Here is a 17,779-nt window from a genome sequence, read left to right as displayed (position 1 = left end):
GAGGACTTTCTGGTCTGGTCCAGTCTGTTTGGAGTTCTGAAGGCTTCTTGTATGTTCATGGGCATTTCTTTCTCTAGGTTAGGGAAGTTTTCTTCTATAATTTTGTTGAAGATATTCACTGGCCCTTTAAGTTGAAAATCTTCGCTCTCATCTATACCTGTAATCCTTAGGTTTGGTCTTCTCATTGTGTCCTGTATTTCCTGGATGTTTTGGGTTACAAGCTTTATGAATTTTGCATTTTCTTTGACTGTTGAGTCAATGTTTTCTATGGTATCTTCAGCACCTGAGGTTCTTTCTTCTATCTCTTGTATTCTGTTGTTGATGCTTGCATCTATGACTCCTGAATTCTTTCCAAGGTTTTCTATCTCCAGAGATGTCTCACTTTGTGACTTCTTTATTGTTTCTACTTCCACTTTTAGATCCTGGATGGTTTTGTTCAGTTTCTTCACTTGATTTTTTGTGTTTTCCTGTAATTCTTTAAGGGATTTTTGTGTTTCCTCTTTAAGTCTTCTGCCTGTTGACCCATGTTCTCCTGCATTTCTTTTTCTTTTCTTTCTTTCTTTTTTCTTTTTGGTTTTTCGAGACATGGTTTCTCTGCATAGCCCTGGCTATCCTGGAACTCACTCTGTAGTCCAGGTTGGCCTCAAGCTCAGAAATCCGCCTGCCTCTGTCTCCCAAGTGCTGGGACTAAAGGCGTGCGCCACCACCGCCAGGCTGTCCTGTATTTCTAACAGAAATATTTTTCATGTAAATCTTCAATCTTATCAGAAAATGTTTGTAATTCTTCTTTCAATTAATTTAGTAATTTTTTATGTCTACCATTTTATCTGCATTATTTTTCATGATAATCTTCAATTTTAACATGCTTTTCTATATATTTCTTTTATTTTATCAGAAATGTTTTTCATGTAAATCTCTGATTTTATCACAAAATGTTTTTAATTCCACCTTCAATTAATTTAGAAAGATTTTTATGTCTACCACTTTATCTGTATAATTTTCTACAAAATAGTAATTTTTTTGAAATAGTAAATTTTAACATGCTTTTCTATGCATTTCTTGAATTTATCAGAAATATTTTCCATGTAAATCTTCAATTTTACCTGAAAATGTTTATAATTCCACTTTCAATCTACTTAGAATTATTTATTATACCATTTTATCTGTATAATTTTCCATGATAATCTTCAATTTTACCATGTTTTTCTACATATTTCTTCAATTTCATCAGAAACATTTTTCATGTAAATCTTCAACTTTCTCAGAAAATGTTTATAATTCCACTTTCAGTCAACTTAGGAGTACTTTTATGCCTACTATTATTATATCTATGTAAAATTTTCCATGATAATCTTCAATTTTAACATTTTTATACATTTTCTACAATTTTATCAGAAATATTTTCCACATAAATCTTCAATTCTATCATAAAATGTTTCTACTTCCTTTTTCAATTAATTTAGCAACGTTTTTTATGTCAATCACTTTACTCTTTAATTTTCCATGAAAATTGTCAGTTTTATCGTGTTTTTCTATATATCTCTTCTATTTTATCAGAAATATCTTCCATGTAAACCTTCAATTTTATCATAAAATGTTTTTACTTCCTTTTCAATAAAAGAACATGCTTTTCAGACAAAAGATATACTAATAAAACATATTAGCTTGAATTAAAAAAATCAATCCCACTTGGAGACATTTCCCTATTTATATATTTTAAGCTGTGAGTGAAAATTATTCTAGAAGTAGGAGACCTAAAAAATTTGTAGCTGTAAAGTCAGTGTTTATGAACTGGACATGTAAATCAATCACCGGTACAGGTCTGGGTGTGAAGATGTGATCATGAAAAGCAACCGTTTCTTTTGTTCTTTTTTTTTTTTTAATTTTTTTTTGTTTTCCTGAAAACAGACTTTTTTCTTATGCAATCTATTATGCAATCTCATGCAGTATTTTTTAGCTGGGCAGTGGTGGTGCATGCCCTTCATGCCTGCACTTGGGAGGCAGAGGCAGGCAGATTTCTGAGTTCGAGGCCAGCCTGGTCTACAGAGTGAGTTCCAGGACAGCCAGAGCTACACCCTGTTTCAAAAAACCCAAACCAAAAAACAAACAAACAAACAAACAAACAAACAAACCAGATTTTTTTCTCATGCAGTATATCCTGAGCACAGTTTCTGTCTTTCAGTAGAAAAGAACAGACTTCGAAGAGATAACAATCAAACACAACAAAACAAAACATAGTAAGATAAAGCAAAAATTATTATATTGAAGCTGAACATGGCAGTCCAACAGGAGGAGGCGAGTCGCAAGAGTCAGAGACCCACCCGCTCAAGGTCGCAGTCCTTAAAGTACAGGTGCCCCATAAAGACACTAAGCCCATAGCTGTAATGCACACACCAAGGACCCGGTGCAGCCCTGTGTCCGCCCTGTGCTTCCTGCTTCTGTTTCTGTGAGCATGTATGTGCATTGCTTGGTTGATTCAGAAGGGGAAGGTAACAGTCTCATCTGTAGTAAAGTCATTCAAAATTTAAAAAAAGACTTATTTATTCTATATTTCTGTGTATCTATGTGTGTTGGGGTACATGTGTACATATGTGCACACATGCCTGTCTTAGTTTATGTACCTCACATGTGTACATGTGCTATGGAAGCCAAGGAGTGCTGGAACCCCTCCAATTGTAGTTACAGGTAGTTGTGAGTTGCGTGATTGTGGGTGCTGGGAGCCAAATCTGACTCCCCTGTCAAGAGCTGTGCTTGCTCTTAACCGCTGATCTCCTCAGCCCTGATGTTTGAACCGGGCATGCTTTAGGAGTCATGCCCTGCAATGAGGAGAGAGTTGTGAATGAAGCCTTCTTTAAACTGTGTAAGCTGGCTGAACGTTGAGCTTCTTGGTTTATTATTAATAATAGTATAAATATTTGTGTGTGGGCGTGCCCGTCCATATGCATAGAGGCTGGATGAAAGCATTGGCTCCTAGGGAACTGGAGTCACAGGTGATTGTGAAGTAAGTGCTCTGAACTGCTGAGCCCTTTCTCCCTTCCCTATGCTTTCTTACTGTAACAACTAATTTTCTTATAACTAAAGTGATTCATGTTTTTATAGTAGAAAATGCAGAGATGCCACATAAACAAGCCAGTGGGAGGGGAGGCCCTTGGTCCTGTGAAGGCTTGATGCCCCAGCATAGTGGGATGCTAGAGTGGGGAGGCGGGAGTGGGTGAGTGGGTGGAGGAGCACCCTCATAGAGGCAAGGGGAGGGGGATGAGATGGGGGGTGGTGGAGGAGTAACTGGGAAGAGGGATATCATTTGAAATGTAAACAAATAAAATGATCAATAAAAAAAGATACTTGATAATAATGTAGGTAGAGAATTGAGGGGCTGGAGAGATGGCTCAGCGGGTAAGAACACTGACTGTTCTTCCAAAGGTCATGAGTTCAAATCCCAGCACCTACATGGTGGCTCACAATAACCTGTAAAGAGATGATGATCATATCTATAAAGAGATATGATGCCTTCTTCTGGTGTCTGAAGACAGCTCCAGTGTACTTACATACAATAAATAAATAAGTCTTAAAAAAGAAAAAAAAAGAAAATTGAGGGGATAAATAAATGCCTCCTCTTTTCACAAAAAAGGGAAAAGAAGCTTTTTAAATCTAATTCTAACACTCATGGAACTTGTTTTCTCTCTTAAATTTTCTTTTAAGATTTATTTGAGTATGGTTGTGTTGCTTGTATATAACAATACTTATCATATGGGTGCCTAGTGTGGACAGAGGTCGGAAGAGGGTGTTGGATCCCCTGAAAGTGGAGTTATGAATAGTTGTAAACTACCATGTAGGTGCTGGGATCTGAACCTGTGTCCTCTGTGAGAACATCTCTCCAGCCTCTGTAGCCTCTCCTCTCTCCAACTGTGGGTCATGACTGTGACTTATTATGTGTGTGTGCAGTGGTGCTTGTATGTAAGTATGTGCACATGCCTGCAGGCCCCTTTGGAAGCCACAGGTGTTGGAGTCTGTGGAGCTGAAGTTATAACCTGCTGTCAGCCACCAGCTGGGGTGCTGGGGACCCAACTTGGGTCCTCTGGAAGAACAGTATGTGCTCCAGCCCCACCGATTTTATTTTATTTTATTTTATTTGATATTTTCTTTTTTTTAATTATTCGATATATCTTTTATTTACATTTCAAATGATTTTCCCTTTCCTGGCTCCCTACTTCCTGAAAGTCCCATAAGCCCTCTTCCCTCCCCCGAATTTATTTTCTAGTAGCAACAATTTTGTGCATTTCAAGCCTGCTTCCCTTTAGCCAGGAACTACTCACAGCACAGAGAAATGATGGACATGGCGTGCAGTTTGTTCTCAGATCTGATGTACGGTCGCATACAAATAACAAAAATGTTTCCAAAGCAGGTAACTGCAGATACGACCCAGACAAAGACTCTCTGGATGATGCTTGCCAAGAGGTTCTCAAGAGATGAAATCCCGTCCGTGTTGGGCTTACAGCTGCGCACGTGGGGTGCATATCCACAGTACTGAAATTTCTTAAAATATCTGATCACAAAGGGGAGACAAAATTATAATATATATTTAACTTAATGTCATCATGTTTTCAACATGTTCTCAGTAGAAAATATGTTCATATAAGATTCAGTGGAATGGAAAATATTTCCTTACCAATCTCTCATAATTCTGAAGTTAGAAATTTAACTTTTAATTACTTGACTTTTATAGTAAAAGAATGTGTGGGTAAGAACTACAAGCAGGCACGATGAATGCATGCTAGCCATGTCTTAGCATACGCATAAATGATTAACTTGTGAACAAGAGAAGGGATTTATCTAATGAAGCTTTCAATGGCTGTTTCCACAATTCGATCCATACAAACCAGTGGTTCCCAAACTGTGGGTCATGACCCCTTTGAGAGTTAAATAACCCTCACAGGGTTCACCTAAGACATCAGAAAATACAGATATTTTTGTTACAATTCATAAAAGTAGCAAAATTACAATTATGAACAGTTCTGAAAATAATTTTATTCTGGGGGGGGGGGGTCACCACAACGTGACAACGGTGTTAAAGGGTATGACTGGTATAAACGCATGGTTACGAAGCACATACAACCATAGCTTTGCCACAGCTGATCTTACTGCTCAACTCTTAGGGGAAAAATTAAATTCTTTCTATTTGCTGCTCCCATGGCTTTTCTGTTACAAAAGTTATAACACAACATTACATTGAGTTATTATCTATAGGGGCTGGAGAGGTGGCTCAGCAGTTAAGTGCGCTGACTGCTTTTCTGAAGGTCCTGAGTTCAATTTCCAGCAACCACATGGTGGCTCACAACCATCCATAATGAGATCTGCTTCCCTCTTCTGGGGTGTGTGAAGACAGCTACAGTCGACGTACATATAATAAATAAATAAATCTTTAAAAAAGAATTTAAAAAAGGAAAAAAGTTATTATCTGTAACTACTAACCACATCGATAATTCCTCACACTAGATTTTGAAATGCGACGAGGAATTAAGTGTTGACTGAATTTTTTCATCTCTAGAGATACCTGCTTGGATAAAGACATCACCTGGATAAACAAGAATTGCTCTTGTGTCAGCAGCGACATGAACGCCACTTCCTGGGCATGTTTTAGATACTAAGAATAAATTCTCTAATGAACTCCATGAAGTCAGTGCTAGCAATACCGCAATAGGAGATTAAATCTTCAGCAGAGGAAAAATGTTTGACAGGAAATTTTCTAGTAATTGTCGAGATTGGAATTCAGACTGCATCAGTCTGCCTTATAGGCAAAGAGTGTTGGCAAAGCAGAAATGATCTCTATGGCGTAAACAGTTTAAACAATACAAGGTAGAGGTCATTTTATGTCTTGCACAAGGACAGGGCATTTGCTGCTATGTCCATCTGGTTGTTTGCATTTCTCTATGATCTATAATGGGGTGGAGCAGAATATAAGGATGGGTGTGCTGTTTCTTCTTGTTTAAGAGTCTGAACCACTTTCATCAAGAGAACCTCAGGGGTATTTGTTTGTGGTTAAGCTGCTTAGCATAGACTCATCTTTTAGCAATAGTGTCTTCTGAGGGAAGCCATTCTCCAGCCACAGGAATCATGGTGGATGTTGAGTGGAAGCCTTTTCTAGCTCAGGGTAGGCAAATACCCTAAGAGGAAGGAACCCTGAGCCTTGTTCATGGCATGCAAATATCTTATTTCAGCAGGGCTAGGCTAAGACCACTGGTCAACTCTGGTTCCCATGATTCCTGCCCACTTTTTTTTTTATACTCTTCTTTGTACTTATATCTAGATTCTGTGAGCTGCACCAGTTTCTTGCAATAAACTCTTCTCGGTCAGACTGTTTTGTTGTGAGCAAGCAAAGAAGCTTATAAAAGCCTCGTCTCTGAGGAATCATGGGAAACAGAAACAATGCCCTGTGTTATACGTACAGCTCAAGGAGATTTACAGAGTGGTTGATAAGACACTTCTAAAGTACTGAAAATTACCACAGTGTGAAGAACAGTTTAGTACTTGCTGTGATAGAAGCTCAACTCAAAATATTTATAAGGCCTTTGATCAATGTAAAACCAGACACAATGTATAGAATTCACAAAGGTTACCATTTCACCCACATACTTTCTCCAATCATACTCTGATATTAGGGGCAATTTTCCCTGAGGAAGAGTTCTCCCACCTACATTAATTTGTAGCAATTATTTATATCTATTTAAAATACATATTTGTATATTACATATCATATTTTATATATACATTCATATGATATATAAACACATATTTAAAAAAATAAGAAATAAATAATTGCTACAAATTAGTGTGTGAGATGTGTGCATGTACGTGACTTGTGTGTCCTATGCATGGATGATGTAGGTCAGGAAATGGCTTCAGGAGTTGATCCTGACTTTCTACCTTGTTTCTGAGGCAGAGCTTCTCTTGTGTGTTACTGCACTTTATATTCCAGGTTATGTGGCTCCCAAGCTTGAGGTTGGACTGTCCTGTCCCTGTGGCCCAGCTCACTGGAGGAGTGCTGAGATCACACACACACACATATCCCTCGGTCTGTGCTTAACTTGGGTACGGGGATCTGAACTCAGGCACTTTGACCTGCTGAGCCACTTCTCCAGCCTGTTTGTAATTCTTTTATATTACTTACATACATTCTTGTTTCCTCATCTGGTGGCACTTACACAAAGTGTACACATCACTGGATTGTCAGGTAAATATCAGCATCACATTTTTACTATGTGTCCTCACACAGTGGATGGTGCAAAAGGGATCCTTCTTCCTTCCTTTTCTCCCTCCCTCCTTCTTTCCCTCCTTCCTTTCTTCTTTTCTCTCCTAAAGTTTGATACTTTTAACTTTCTTATTTTTGCTCTTTTGTCTGTAATTCATGGTAAGAGGCTCACGTGGTTCTAGGCTCACATGGTTCTAGGCTCACGTGGTTCTAGGCTCGTATGGTTCTAGGCTCGCATGGTTCTAGGCTCACATGGTTCTAGGCTCATGTGGGTGCTGGTGAACTCAGGTCCTCATGTTTTCATAGCATTTTCCCCAACTGAGCTCTCTCCCCACCCAGGATTCCTTTCCCTGCCCTGTCTCCTCCTTCTTGTGGGAATCCATCAAACCCAGTGCTTTGATGTACTAGTTCCAGCCTTTCTTAAATTCATTTTTTGTTTTGAGACAGGATATCACCATGAAGCTGTCACTAGTTTTGAATTCTCCATATAGACCAGGCTGACTCCCAACTTAGAGATGCGCCATCTCTGTTTCCCAGGTGCTGGGTTTAAAGGTGGTGTGCCACCACCCTCTTTTCAATTCTCGTTAAAAGTGGTACTGATGCTGTTCATGAAGGATCTGCCCTCAGGAGCTTATCAGTTTTTCCAGGCGTTGCCGTTTAATAATACCATCATTTTGGGGTTAGGATTGCAATGTACAATTTGGAAGAGGGACACAAATACTAACCATACAGAGACAAAGTAGTAGAAATTGTTAATATTTTATTTATATTTAGTATGTATAAATTATATGGGGACATAAAAATTAAAATCAAGGTAAACAACAAGAAGACATCTACTTACATGTGAGAGAGATTTATGAGAGGTCTAAACATCCTTTGTTGGATATTTGAAATTTCTATTCCTTCAAGGCTGCTAAAAATACCAAGTAATAGTCAAAAGAACATATGTTATCCACAGTACAATAGAACGATTATTTTTGTGATTGACAGTGTAGTAATGCACCTTTAGTTAATATTAATCTAAGTGAAATGATCAGACTCAGCCTATCTAGACCTTCTTGGTTTATAGACATGTATATCCTTTAAAAAAATAGTCACAGTTGATGGTACAATGCCTAATGCATGCTAACTAGTCAATAAATGTTTGTAGAACAAGCACATACACATTATATTCTGGACATCTTTAATTTTTCCAATACCTTTTAAATCATACTTTTTTTCTAATAAAGTGCTATTTTACTGCAGAATAGTTAGATAAGATGAACTGAGACTTATCTTTCAAAGACAATTAGACATTAACAGAATTTTTGTTGTGCATGTGTGAGTGCTTCTGTGTGTGTGTTTGTCTGTATGTGTGTATGCGTGTGTTTCTCTGTGTGTGTCTGTGTGTGTGTTGTGGGAGTCATGATTTACATAGTCTAGAAAATTCCATTTTAGGGGAACCTTTGTTGTCATCTTGACACACTTGGGAAGAGGGGACCTCGATTGTGGTAACTGCCTCCATTCTTTTGGCTAGTGGGCATATCTGTGGTGCATTTTCTTGACTACTGATTGAAGTCGGTGGGCCAGCCAGCCATAAGCAGCTTTCCTCCATGGTTTCTGCTTCAAGCCCTCAGTTCCTGCTTTGGCTTTTCTCAGTGATGGATTGTAACTTATGAGCCAAATAAGCCCTTTTCTCCCCAAGTTGATTTTGGTCAGTGTTTTTAATTACAGCAATGTTTCATTATAGCACACTAGGAGAGACACCTATAGTAAATCTTAACTACCCAGAATTAATGGAGCAACGAATATGCCCCACACATTCAGAGAACATGAGTGCACAATTCGGTATCTTAATCTTGGTGCCACAGAGAGATGTAGAGGTTCATTATCATTTAATTTTTAGTTTATTAACACATGATATAGGAGCAATACTATATGTCTATAGTCCATTATGGACTCATATATTTTAGTGGAGCTGTAAATAAAACATAATTAAAAGATACAAGAGCATGTATGCTATTAGTATTGAAGTAAAACTGTATATGCATATACTTACAGAGACTTGAGTTTGGCAAGATAATCAAATTGATTTACTTCAATTTTCTGGATTGGGTTATAAGAAATATTCCTGAGTTTAAAAAAAGACAACCATAAGTAATTCCTAAAAATTGTTTGGGGAAAGAGAGTATATTTGTTGACTTTGAATGAATTTGAGACATTTACCAAAAAAAATATAGTACAACTCAAATATAATGAAAAATTAAATGTGACACTGGCCCGGCAGTGATTTGTTTTGGATGTGATTTCCAAAACACAAACAGTAAAAGCAACAAGAGCCAAAGAGGACCACACCAACCCCAAAAGCTTCTTCACACCACGAAAGAAGTCTACAGCATAGAAAAACAATATGCAAGGCACTCTCCTCATTTTCTTTCTCTTCCTCTACTTCTTTGTTTTGTTCTGCGGGGGTAAGCACACAGTCCACCACTAAACCACATCCCTATCCCTGCAGAGCATTTATAGGGGATGGATATTATTATCTAAATTGATTAATATATCAATGCAATATAAAAAAGACAAATAACATGATAAAGAAATAGACAAAAAACATGAGTAGATATTTCTTAAAAGAAGATATACAAGTGATCAACAGATATATAATGCAACCTCAGAATCAGTATTCACCAGAAAAAAAACTAATTTATTTATTAAAGATACAATATAGCTGAGGCTTTGACTTTTGAACTTCTTAACCTCAAGAACAGGGAGCCACATAAAATTCTATTGACTATAAATTAGGCAGGCTGTTGTATTTTGTTATAGTAGCAGAAAATGAACTAGATCAACAGCAATAAAGGGAAAAATATTCTTGTTCATGGCATTGGAAGACTCAGTCCATATTAGTTTATGAATTTATCTAAGGCATTAAAGGAACTCAAATAGCAAAAGCAGTATTGGAAAAAGGAACATTAGGGTTTGCACAGTCTCTACAGCTGTGTAGACCAAAGTGATCAATTACAGAGCCTGGGATCAGCCCCACTCAGATATAATCAGATAACTTTTTGACATAGGTGTCAGAGGCATTCAACAAGAAAAGGACTTTTTTTTTTTTTTTAACAAACAGTGTTGGGAAAATTGGGTAACTTTATGCAAAAGAATAGAATTAGACCCTGACTGGACCATTTATCCAGGCTTACTCAAAAAGGATATACCTAAATGTAAAGTTATCAAGATAGAAGAAAATGCAGGAAGAAAATTTTATCGAGTGGACTTGACAGTGTCTTAGATGTGAAATCCAAAGTATAAATGAGAAAGTAAAAGATACAAAAGTGGCAGTGTATTAATATTAAGGAACACTGTGATAGAGGGAAATATCACTCATGACAGAGGGGAAAACACACGAGCCCTCTGTCTGTAGGACATAGGACTATCTGTAGGAAACACAGGATATATAGAGAATTAAAACTCACAACTATAAAAGGAGCTCATATAAAAATGAATGACGCGTTTGAGTAGATTTTCCCTCAGAAGACAGGCAAGTGACTAAACACGTGGGAAAACCACTCAGGACCACTGTTTTCAGAGCAGTGAAAACCAGATCCTCAAGGATTCTCAGCTAAGATGGCTGTGAGCCAGAGAAACGAAAACAACAGGTGTTGGAAGATGGTGGAAACTGGAGTTCCGTGTACCAAGAGAGATGTACAGTGGCAGCTCTGACAGGAAATACAATTTAAACAGAACAAAGCTAGAACTACCGTGTGACCCAGTCACCTAATTTCTGGGACTGTGCAGGTGGTCTTCGGCCCAGGAATTTTTCACTTTACAACAGTGTAAAAGCAATGTACCTCTAATGGAAGCTGTGCTTTAAGGGCGGTTGTATAGTTTAGTGGTAGAGTGCTTGCCTAATGTGCATTATTCATCCCCAAATACAGTATCACTGTCTTGATACAGTACTATTGAGAAGGGAGGTATAAAGGGACAAATAAAAAGGAGAGTTCCTCTAAGGTCTTTTCGTGGGCTTGAAGTATGAGTTACTATATAGTGTGTGCTGCAGCTCCCAGCCAGCCATAGAAACTCAAGATACTCTACAGCACACTGGTTCCTAATTTACAATGGTTGAGAGATTATTAATATTAAATGAGCTTTAAAGATAATAGTTGTGATTTATGATGCCTTCATTAGGTATGCTTAAGGTTGCTGTGAGTTACGAAGGAGCATAGAGCCCAAATAACTGAGTGTAGACATCCAGACGGGAACGGGCACAGGTGTTCATAATAGCATCATTCAAACTAGCCAAAAGGTGGAATTAATCCAAGAGGGGCCATGTGCTGGAGGATGATTACACACAGTGTATGGGGTTTTATTATTCAGTCTTCAAAGCAAAGAGAATTCTGACACACGAAACAATATTAATGCACCTTGTTGGTATGGTAAGAGAAACAAGCCAGTCACAACAAAACAGCCACTATGAGAGAGAGAGCAGGATGGTAGTTGCCAGGGCTGGGGCTGGATGGATGTGGAGTTTGTGCCTGATGGTTACAGGGTTTCAGATTTTCACTTAGTAAAAATAAATAAATAAATAAACAAATAAACAAATAAACAAATAAGTGGAAGTGGATGTCAGTGAGAGTTGAACAGGAATGTGGAAGATCTTGATGTAATCTAGTGATATATAAACAGATGGATAACCCAAATGCTATGTATATTTTACCACAATTAAAAAATAAGATAAAGAAATGAAGAGGTAAGTTAATGTCTTACAATTGCGACAGCTCCTTCAGATCCTTAAATATGTTCGGCGGAAGGTTTTCAATCTTATTACTTCCTAAATCCCTAGGGAAACAATTGAAACACGTCATATTGTTTTCTGAAGACTTCATTCACTGGTAGAAGAGTCACTCTCCAACAGTGCCATTGGGGAGTTGGGTTAAATACCAAGAGAAGATCTATCTCCCTGCTGTGGGGATTGAACTCACAGCCTCCATCCTGCTCAGTGTGTGCCCTGCCTCCACATCCGTGAAGCCAAGAGGCTTTAAAGGAGGGAGTGAAATAAAAATGGCTTTGTCAAGAGCCAGGAGTGGTAGCACATATCTCTTTTATTTTTTTCTTTTTTTCTTTTCTATATTCTTTGTTTACATTCCAAATGCTTTCCCCTTTCCCAGTTCCCCCTCCCCATATGTCCCATAAGTCCTCTTCTCTCCACCCATTCTCCAATCACCCCTCCCTTTTCTCTGTCCTGGTACTCCCCTACAATGCTGGATCATCTCTAATGCAGACATTTGGGAATTAGAAGCAGGGCCAGAAGCTCATGGACATCCTCAGCACTAAAATGTATTTAAAGCCATAATGGGCCTAAAAATCTTCTCTCTCCGTTCTCATCCTTTCTCTCCCCAAGTTCTCCTTTTCTGTTAGAGTAAGGACACAATTTGAAGCCCCGATTTTTCTTTTGTCCCGGTTTCTTACGGTTACCTCAAAGCATGCAATTTGAGGTTCACGTTTCTTTCAGAGAAATGCACAGGCTCACCCTCTCCTGGGCAGGACATACGTGTGCAGAGAGGGTGCCTAACATGGTGTCACCTTGGAGCTATGAAGGGCTTTCAGCAGCATTGTCTGCTAAGTGTTGACATGACATGTCTTAAACAAGAAAAGGTCTCAGTGAGCTTGAATTAGGAGATTGTGAGTTACGACAGGAAAAGTGACTTCTCCCATCCACCTCTAGGGGTCAGGAGGGAGGAAAAAAACCTGTGGGAATCCCACCTCATTGGAGCAATAAAACAGAACAGTGTAGGTTGAATTTTATTTATTAAATTTACCCCGCTTTTATTCTTTGTCCAAAACTATATTTTCTTTATCTAACCTATCTCAAATATTTTTTTTTCATATTTTATTTTGTATTTACTTTTGTAAGCTATCTGAATTGTTTTGTGACCCATGGGTACATATACTGTTTGGAAAAAGGACATTAATATTTTAAAATATATAAACATTATATGTGTAGCTAATATGAAGTAAAACTGGAAAAGACCATTTTTAATGCAAATGTATATTTAGTTATACTTACAATTCATCTAGTTTCTGGAGGTGTGTAAATGCATGTTCATTTAAGTGATTGATTTTGTTTTTCCTCATTACCCTGAAAATAAAAAAGAATACATGTTAACATGTGGATATAACGATTACTAAATGCAACTCCTGAAAGATATAAAACTTATGAATATATAGATTGCATTCTCATATCAGAATATTTTGAACAGTACGATTGAACATCTGGATTATTTATTTAGAAAACATAGTCTCAGCGATGCAGCCCTGGCTTGCCTCAAACTCAAGATCTTTTTGAATCAGTCTCTGGAATGTTGCAACTCCAGGTGTGTGCCACTGTGCCCAGCTTCAGTCTGAGTTTATTCTTAAATTTCTCAAATCTTTTATTAAGTACAATATGAAAACATAATTCAGATCTGTGATTAGAAATGGAGAAAGACTTCTTCAGAACAAAAACTGAGTGTCTTGCACTATGAGCACAGGCTAGGGGTTAGGAGGAGGAAAGATCCTGGGGGAAAGTTAAAGACAGGTATCCTGCCTCACTGGAGCAATAGAGCAGAACAGTGCAGGCTGTATTTTATTTATTAACTTTACCCTGCTTTTGTCAGACTTGCCTCTTCAGTCTGCAAGGTGTGTCTAACAAAAGGTTCCGTGCACCACAGACCTGTTATTTGCTAGTGCGTGGAGGTAGGATGGAGTGGCCTAAGAGAGACTGGCTGAGGGGACCAACTCAACGTCTCATTAGTTTTTCCAAATATGGGCATTTGGAAAAGAATATGAATCAGATTGTAGCCAGCCCTTGCTCTTGACTGTGTGTGTGTGTGTGTGTGTGTGTGTGTGTGAGATGAGGGTTGAGCCTAGAACCTCATACACAACGTGTACTTGCTTTACTGCTGATCCACACCCCATCCCCATCTTCTTAGATTTCTGTGCTGTCCGCTAGCATAAATGGCTAATTTTGGACATTTTAAATGGCTTCCAGTTGCCTTTGAATCTACCCTTTTATTTATTTTTGCTCAGCATATAAGATAATGGGACTCACTGTGGCATTTTTATATGATGCGTCACAATCCCTTATTTTTATTCATACTAGGAGCTCTCTGTCCTCCTCCTTCTCGCTTCCTTCACTCGTGCTGGTTCCCCCCTCTACCCAAATGGTCCTTCATTTTGCTTTGATAGCACATGTGTGCTATCACAGTCTTTGCCCTCCCCCCATCCCCTTAAGATATCTTCCTCATTATGGTCTGTTTTCTGTTTTCATAACACAATGCACATGCACACAAACACACACACATACACATACACACCTCACAAAAGTAAATTAGATTCCATTTATGAGAGAAAACATGTAGTATTTGTCTTTATGAGTCTGTGGCTTATTTCTCTTAACATAATATCACCATTGTATTAATTTTATTATTTTATTGATTGGCTAATGCCACAATTGTTGAATAAAACTCCATTTGTACCACATTTTCTTTAGCCATTTATCTAGATGACATCTAGGCTAGTTCCACTAGCTATTGTGAATACTAAAGCAATAAACATAGATGTACAGATATATTTGTATCTTGTCGACTTAACAGTCCTTTACGTTTGAATTCACAAGGCATATGTCTGGGTTACATGGTAATTCTGTATTTATTTATTTATTTATTTATTTATTTATTTATTTGGTTTTTTGGATTTTGGTTTTTTTTTCGAGACAGGGTTTTTCTGTTTAGCCCTGGTTGTCCTGGAACTCACTTTGTAGACCAGGTTGGCCTCGAACTCAGAAATCTGCCTGCCTCTGCCTCCCAGAATGCTAGGATTATAGGCGTGAGCCACCACCGCCCATCTGGTAATTCTGTTTTTAGATGGTTGAGGAAACTTCATACTGACGACACCTTGGTACAATCCCACCAAAAGTGTGTAAGTATTACTCTTTCCCCACAGCCATACCAGAATTTGTCACCGTTAATTTATTTCATTAAAATATTTTTATTTATATGTATGTGTGGGTGTCTCTTGTGCTAGCATGTGAATGAACATCTGGGTACCTGTGTAGGCCAGAAGGATGTCGTGGAGCAGGTGGTGGTGAGCTTCCCTGTATGGATGCTGGGAATCAGAACTCAGGTCCTCTGCAAGAGCCACATACTGCTCAGCCTCATCTCCACGCCTGCTTTGCACATTCTGACATCTTGACTATAATATGCTGTAGAGGCTTTTCTCTGCTCATGCCTATTTGGGCTTTTACATAACTATTTGCTTTTCTATGTCCATCTTTTGTCTAGATCTGGGAAATTTACTGCTACAATTTCATGGAATATGTTCAATATGCTATTAGTTATTTTCAGTTCCTTTCTCTACCCTGTGGAGTCTTAAGTTTGGTCTTTTGATTGTATTCCAGAATTCTTGGATATTGTGGCTATGATGACTGTTTTTCCTTATTGTTATTTGAATTTAATATTTCCTGACCTTGGCTTCTCTACATCCAGTGTTCTTTTGTCCTTCCTTCCTTCCCTCCTTCCCTCCTTCCTTCCTTCCTTCCCTCATTCCTTCCTTCCTTCCTTCCTTCCTTCCTTCCTTCCTTCCTTCCTTCCTTCCTTCCTTCCTTCCTTCCTTCCTTTCTTTCTTTCTTCCTTTCTCTCTGGTGATACTTTCTACAGAGTTTTATTGATTCATTGAGTTTTTCAGGTTTAACATTCTTATTTTTTTCTCTTTGAAAATTCTTAATTTCTTTCACTGAAGTATTTTAATATTGTTTATGCATATATAAATATAATTCTCTTTGAAAATTCTTAATTTCTTTTGTTGAAATTTTTTCATATTGTTTATGCTTTTATATATAGTGCAGACTTTCTCATCCCCTGCCCTCATTTTTCTTTATGCTGATAACTTTCCTCTTTAAATCCTAGATTTAATTCATCTGCTTGTCTGTCCTCTGTTAGGTCACTGATAATAACTCTGACCACCAAGCCCTTGAAATCGTTACCTCATGTTTTGCACATTTTGGTCTCTTTGATAAAAGTAGTTGAAGAGTATTGGAGAAGTCATTGTTTTTGGATCCCCCTCCCCTCCTCTCTCTTCCCCTACCTTCCCTTCCTACCTCCCCATCTCTCTCCCCCCATCTCTCTCTCTCTTCCCATCTCTCTATCTCTCTCTCCCATCTCTCTCTCTCTCTCTCTCTCTCTCTCTCTTTCTTTCTCTCTCTCTCTCTCTCTTTCTCTTTCCGTGATGTGATTTGTGATTCTGTAGGTTTGGGCAGCTTTTCTGGTTTTAGAGAGCTTTCTCATTGATCAACTTACCCCCAGTACAACAACTTTCTATGAGCAATAACATGAATCTGTATAAGATAGGAACCCATTGAAAATCAAATGAAGACCACTAATAATCATAAAAGATAAAGTGACAAAGCTGTTGTCAAATTTGCCTTGAAGTTAAAAATCATTTGTAGTAAATGTGGACATAGTAGTGAGATCAAGGAAGGAGTCAGGCAAAGGTGACAGAGAGGAAACCCAGGCTAGACACATGTATAGAGGAGGAGGAGAGGACAAGACAGCCATGGGGGGACGGCTTGTGAGTGGCTTTTGTGAACGATACAAACTAGGGTCACGTGGGACTTTAAAATGCCTCTATCAGATTAGCCCGTAGGCTAGACTCTGGGGGACATTTTCTTGATTTATGATTATTGATTGATGTCAGAGGGCCCAGCTCACTGTGGGTGGTGTCACCCCTGGACAAGTAGGTAGGTGGTCCTGAGTGGTAGAAAAAAGCGTAGCTGAGCTTGAGGCTGAGGAGCAGGCCAGTAGGGTTGCTTATCCGTGGACTTTGCCTCAGTTCCTGCCTTGGTTTCCCTCAGTGGTGGACTGGAAGTCCTGGAATGTAAGTCAAATAAATGCTTTCTTCCCCAAGTTGTTTTTGGGCATGGTGTTTATCACAGCAATAGAGAGCAAGGTAGGAGAGAGGGGGAGAGAACTGATTAAGAGATTATATGAGAAGAGATTAGATTAGATGAAAAGAAAAGAAAAAAGAAAACACAAATCAGTTTTCCAGTAATGTGAATGTATGACAGCAATGAAGTTAGTTAAACGTGAAGAATGTGACTACAAGGGGCTGGAGAGATGGCTCAATGGCTAAGAGCCTGGCTGCTCTTCCAGAAGTAATGAGTTCAATTCCCAGCAACCACATGGTGTGACTCACGACCATCTGTGTGTGTGTGGGGGGGATCCAATGCCCTCTTCAGACAGGCAAATATATATGCAATAGAGCAGTCACATATTAAATAAATAAAATTTAAAAAAAAGAATGTGAACAAAAAAGTAAGTGAATAAATAAGTCAATTAATTAATAGAAATAAGAAAGTTTTGGAAACAACAAAAGCATAAGCAATTCCTCCCAAAAGTACATAGGAGAGGATAAAAGAAGGGCAAGGTGAAAATAAAAGTACTATACAACATGAGATGAATACACAAAAAGGAAGGAAAATAAATCATAACTCATAAAATCAAGTAAAGTAAAAATACTGCT

General features: G+C 38.2%; 1 protein-coding gene across 1 annotated transcript in view; it reads right to left on the bottom strand.

Moving 5' to 3' along the window:
• The window catches only part of Rxfp1 (relaxin family peptide receptor 1), a 170,699-nt gene that overhangs the window by 8,136 nt on the left and 144,784 nt on the right, over window positions 1–17,779 (bottom strand). The window contains exons 11-15 of the mRNA XM_052180957.1: window positions 13,290–13,361; window positions 11,990–12,061; window positions 9,285–9,356; window positions 8,088–8,159; window positions 4,314–4,543 (exon numbers count right to left, since the gene is read on the bottom strand). Of these exons, the coding sequence (XP_052036917.1) occupies window positions 4,314–4,543; window positions 8,088–8,159; window positions 9,285–9,356; window positions 11,990–12,061; window positions 13,290–13,361 (518 nt within the window). The remainder of the gene's footprint in view (window positions 1–4,313; window positions 4,544–8,087; window positions 8,160–9,284; window positions 9,357–11,989; window positions 12,062–13,289; window positions 13,362–17,779) is intronic.

Source organism: Apodemus sylvaticus, chromosome 4 (assembly GCF_947179515.1).
Source record: "Apodemus sylvaticus chromosome 4, mApoSyl1.1, whole genome shotgun sequence".
Taxonomy (NCBI): Eukaryota; Metazoa; Chordata; class Mammalia; order Rodentia; family Muridae; genus Apodemus; species Apodemus sylvaticus.
Note: the sequence above shows the minus strand (reverse complement) of the source record. Positions and strands in the feature narration are given on the sequence as shown.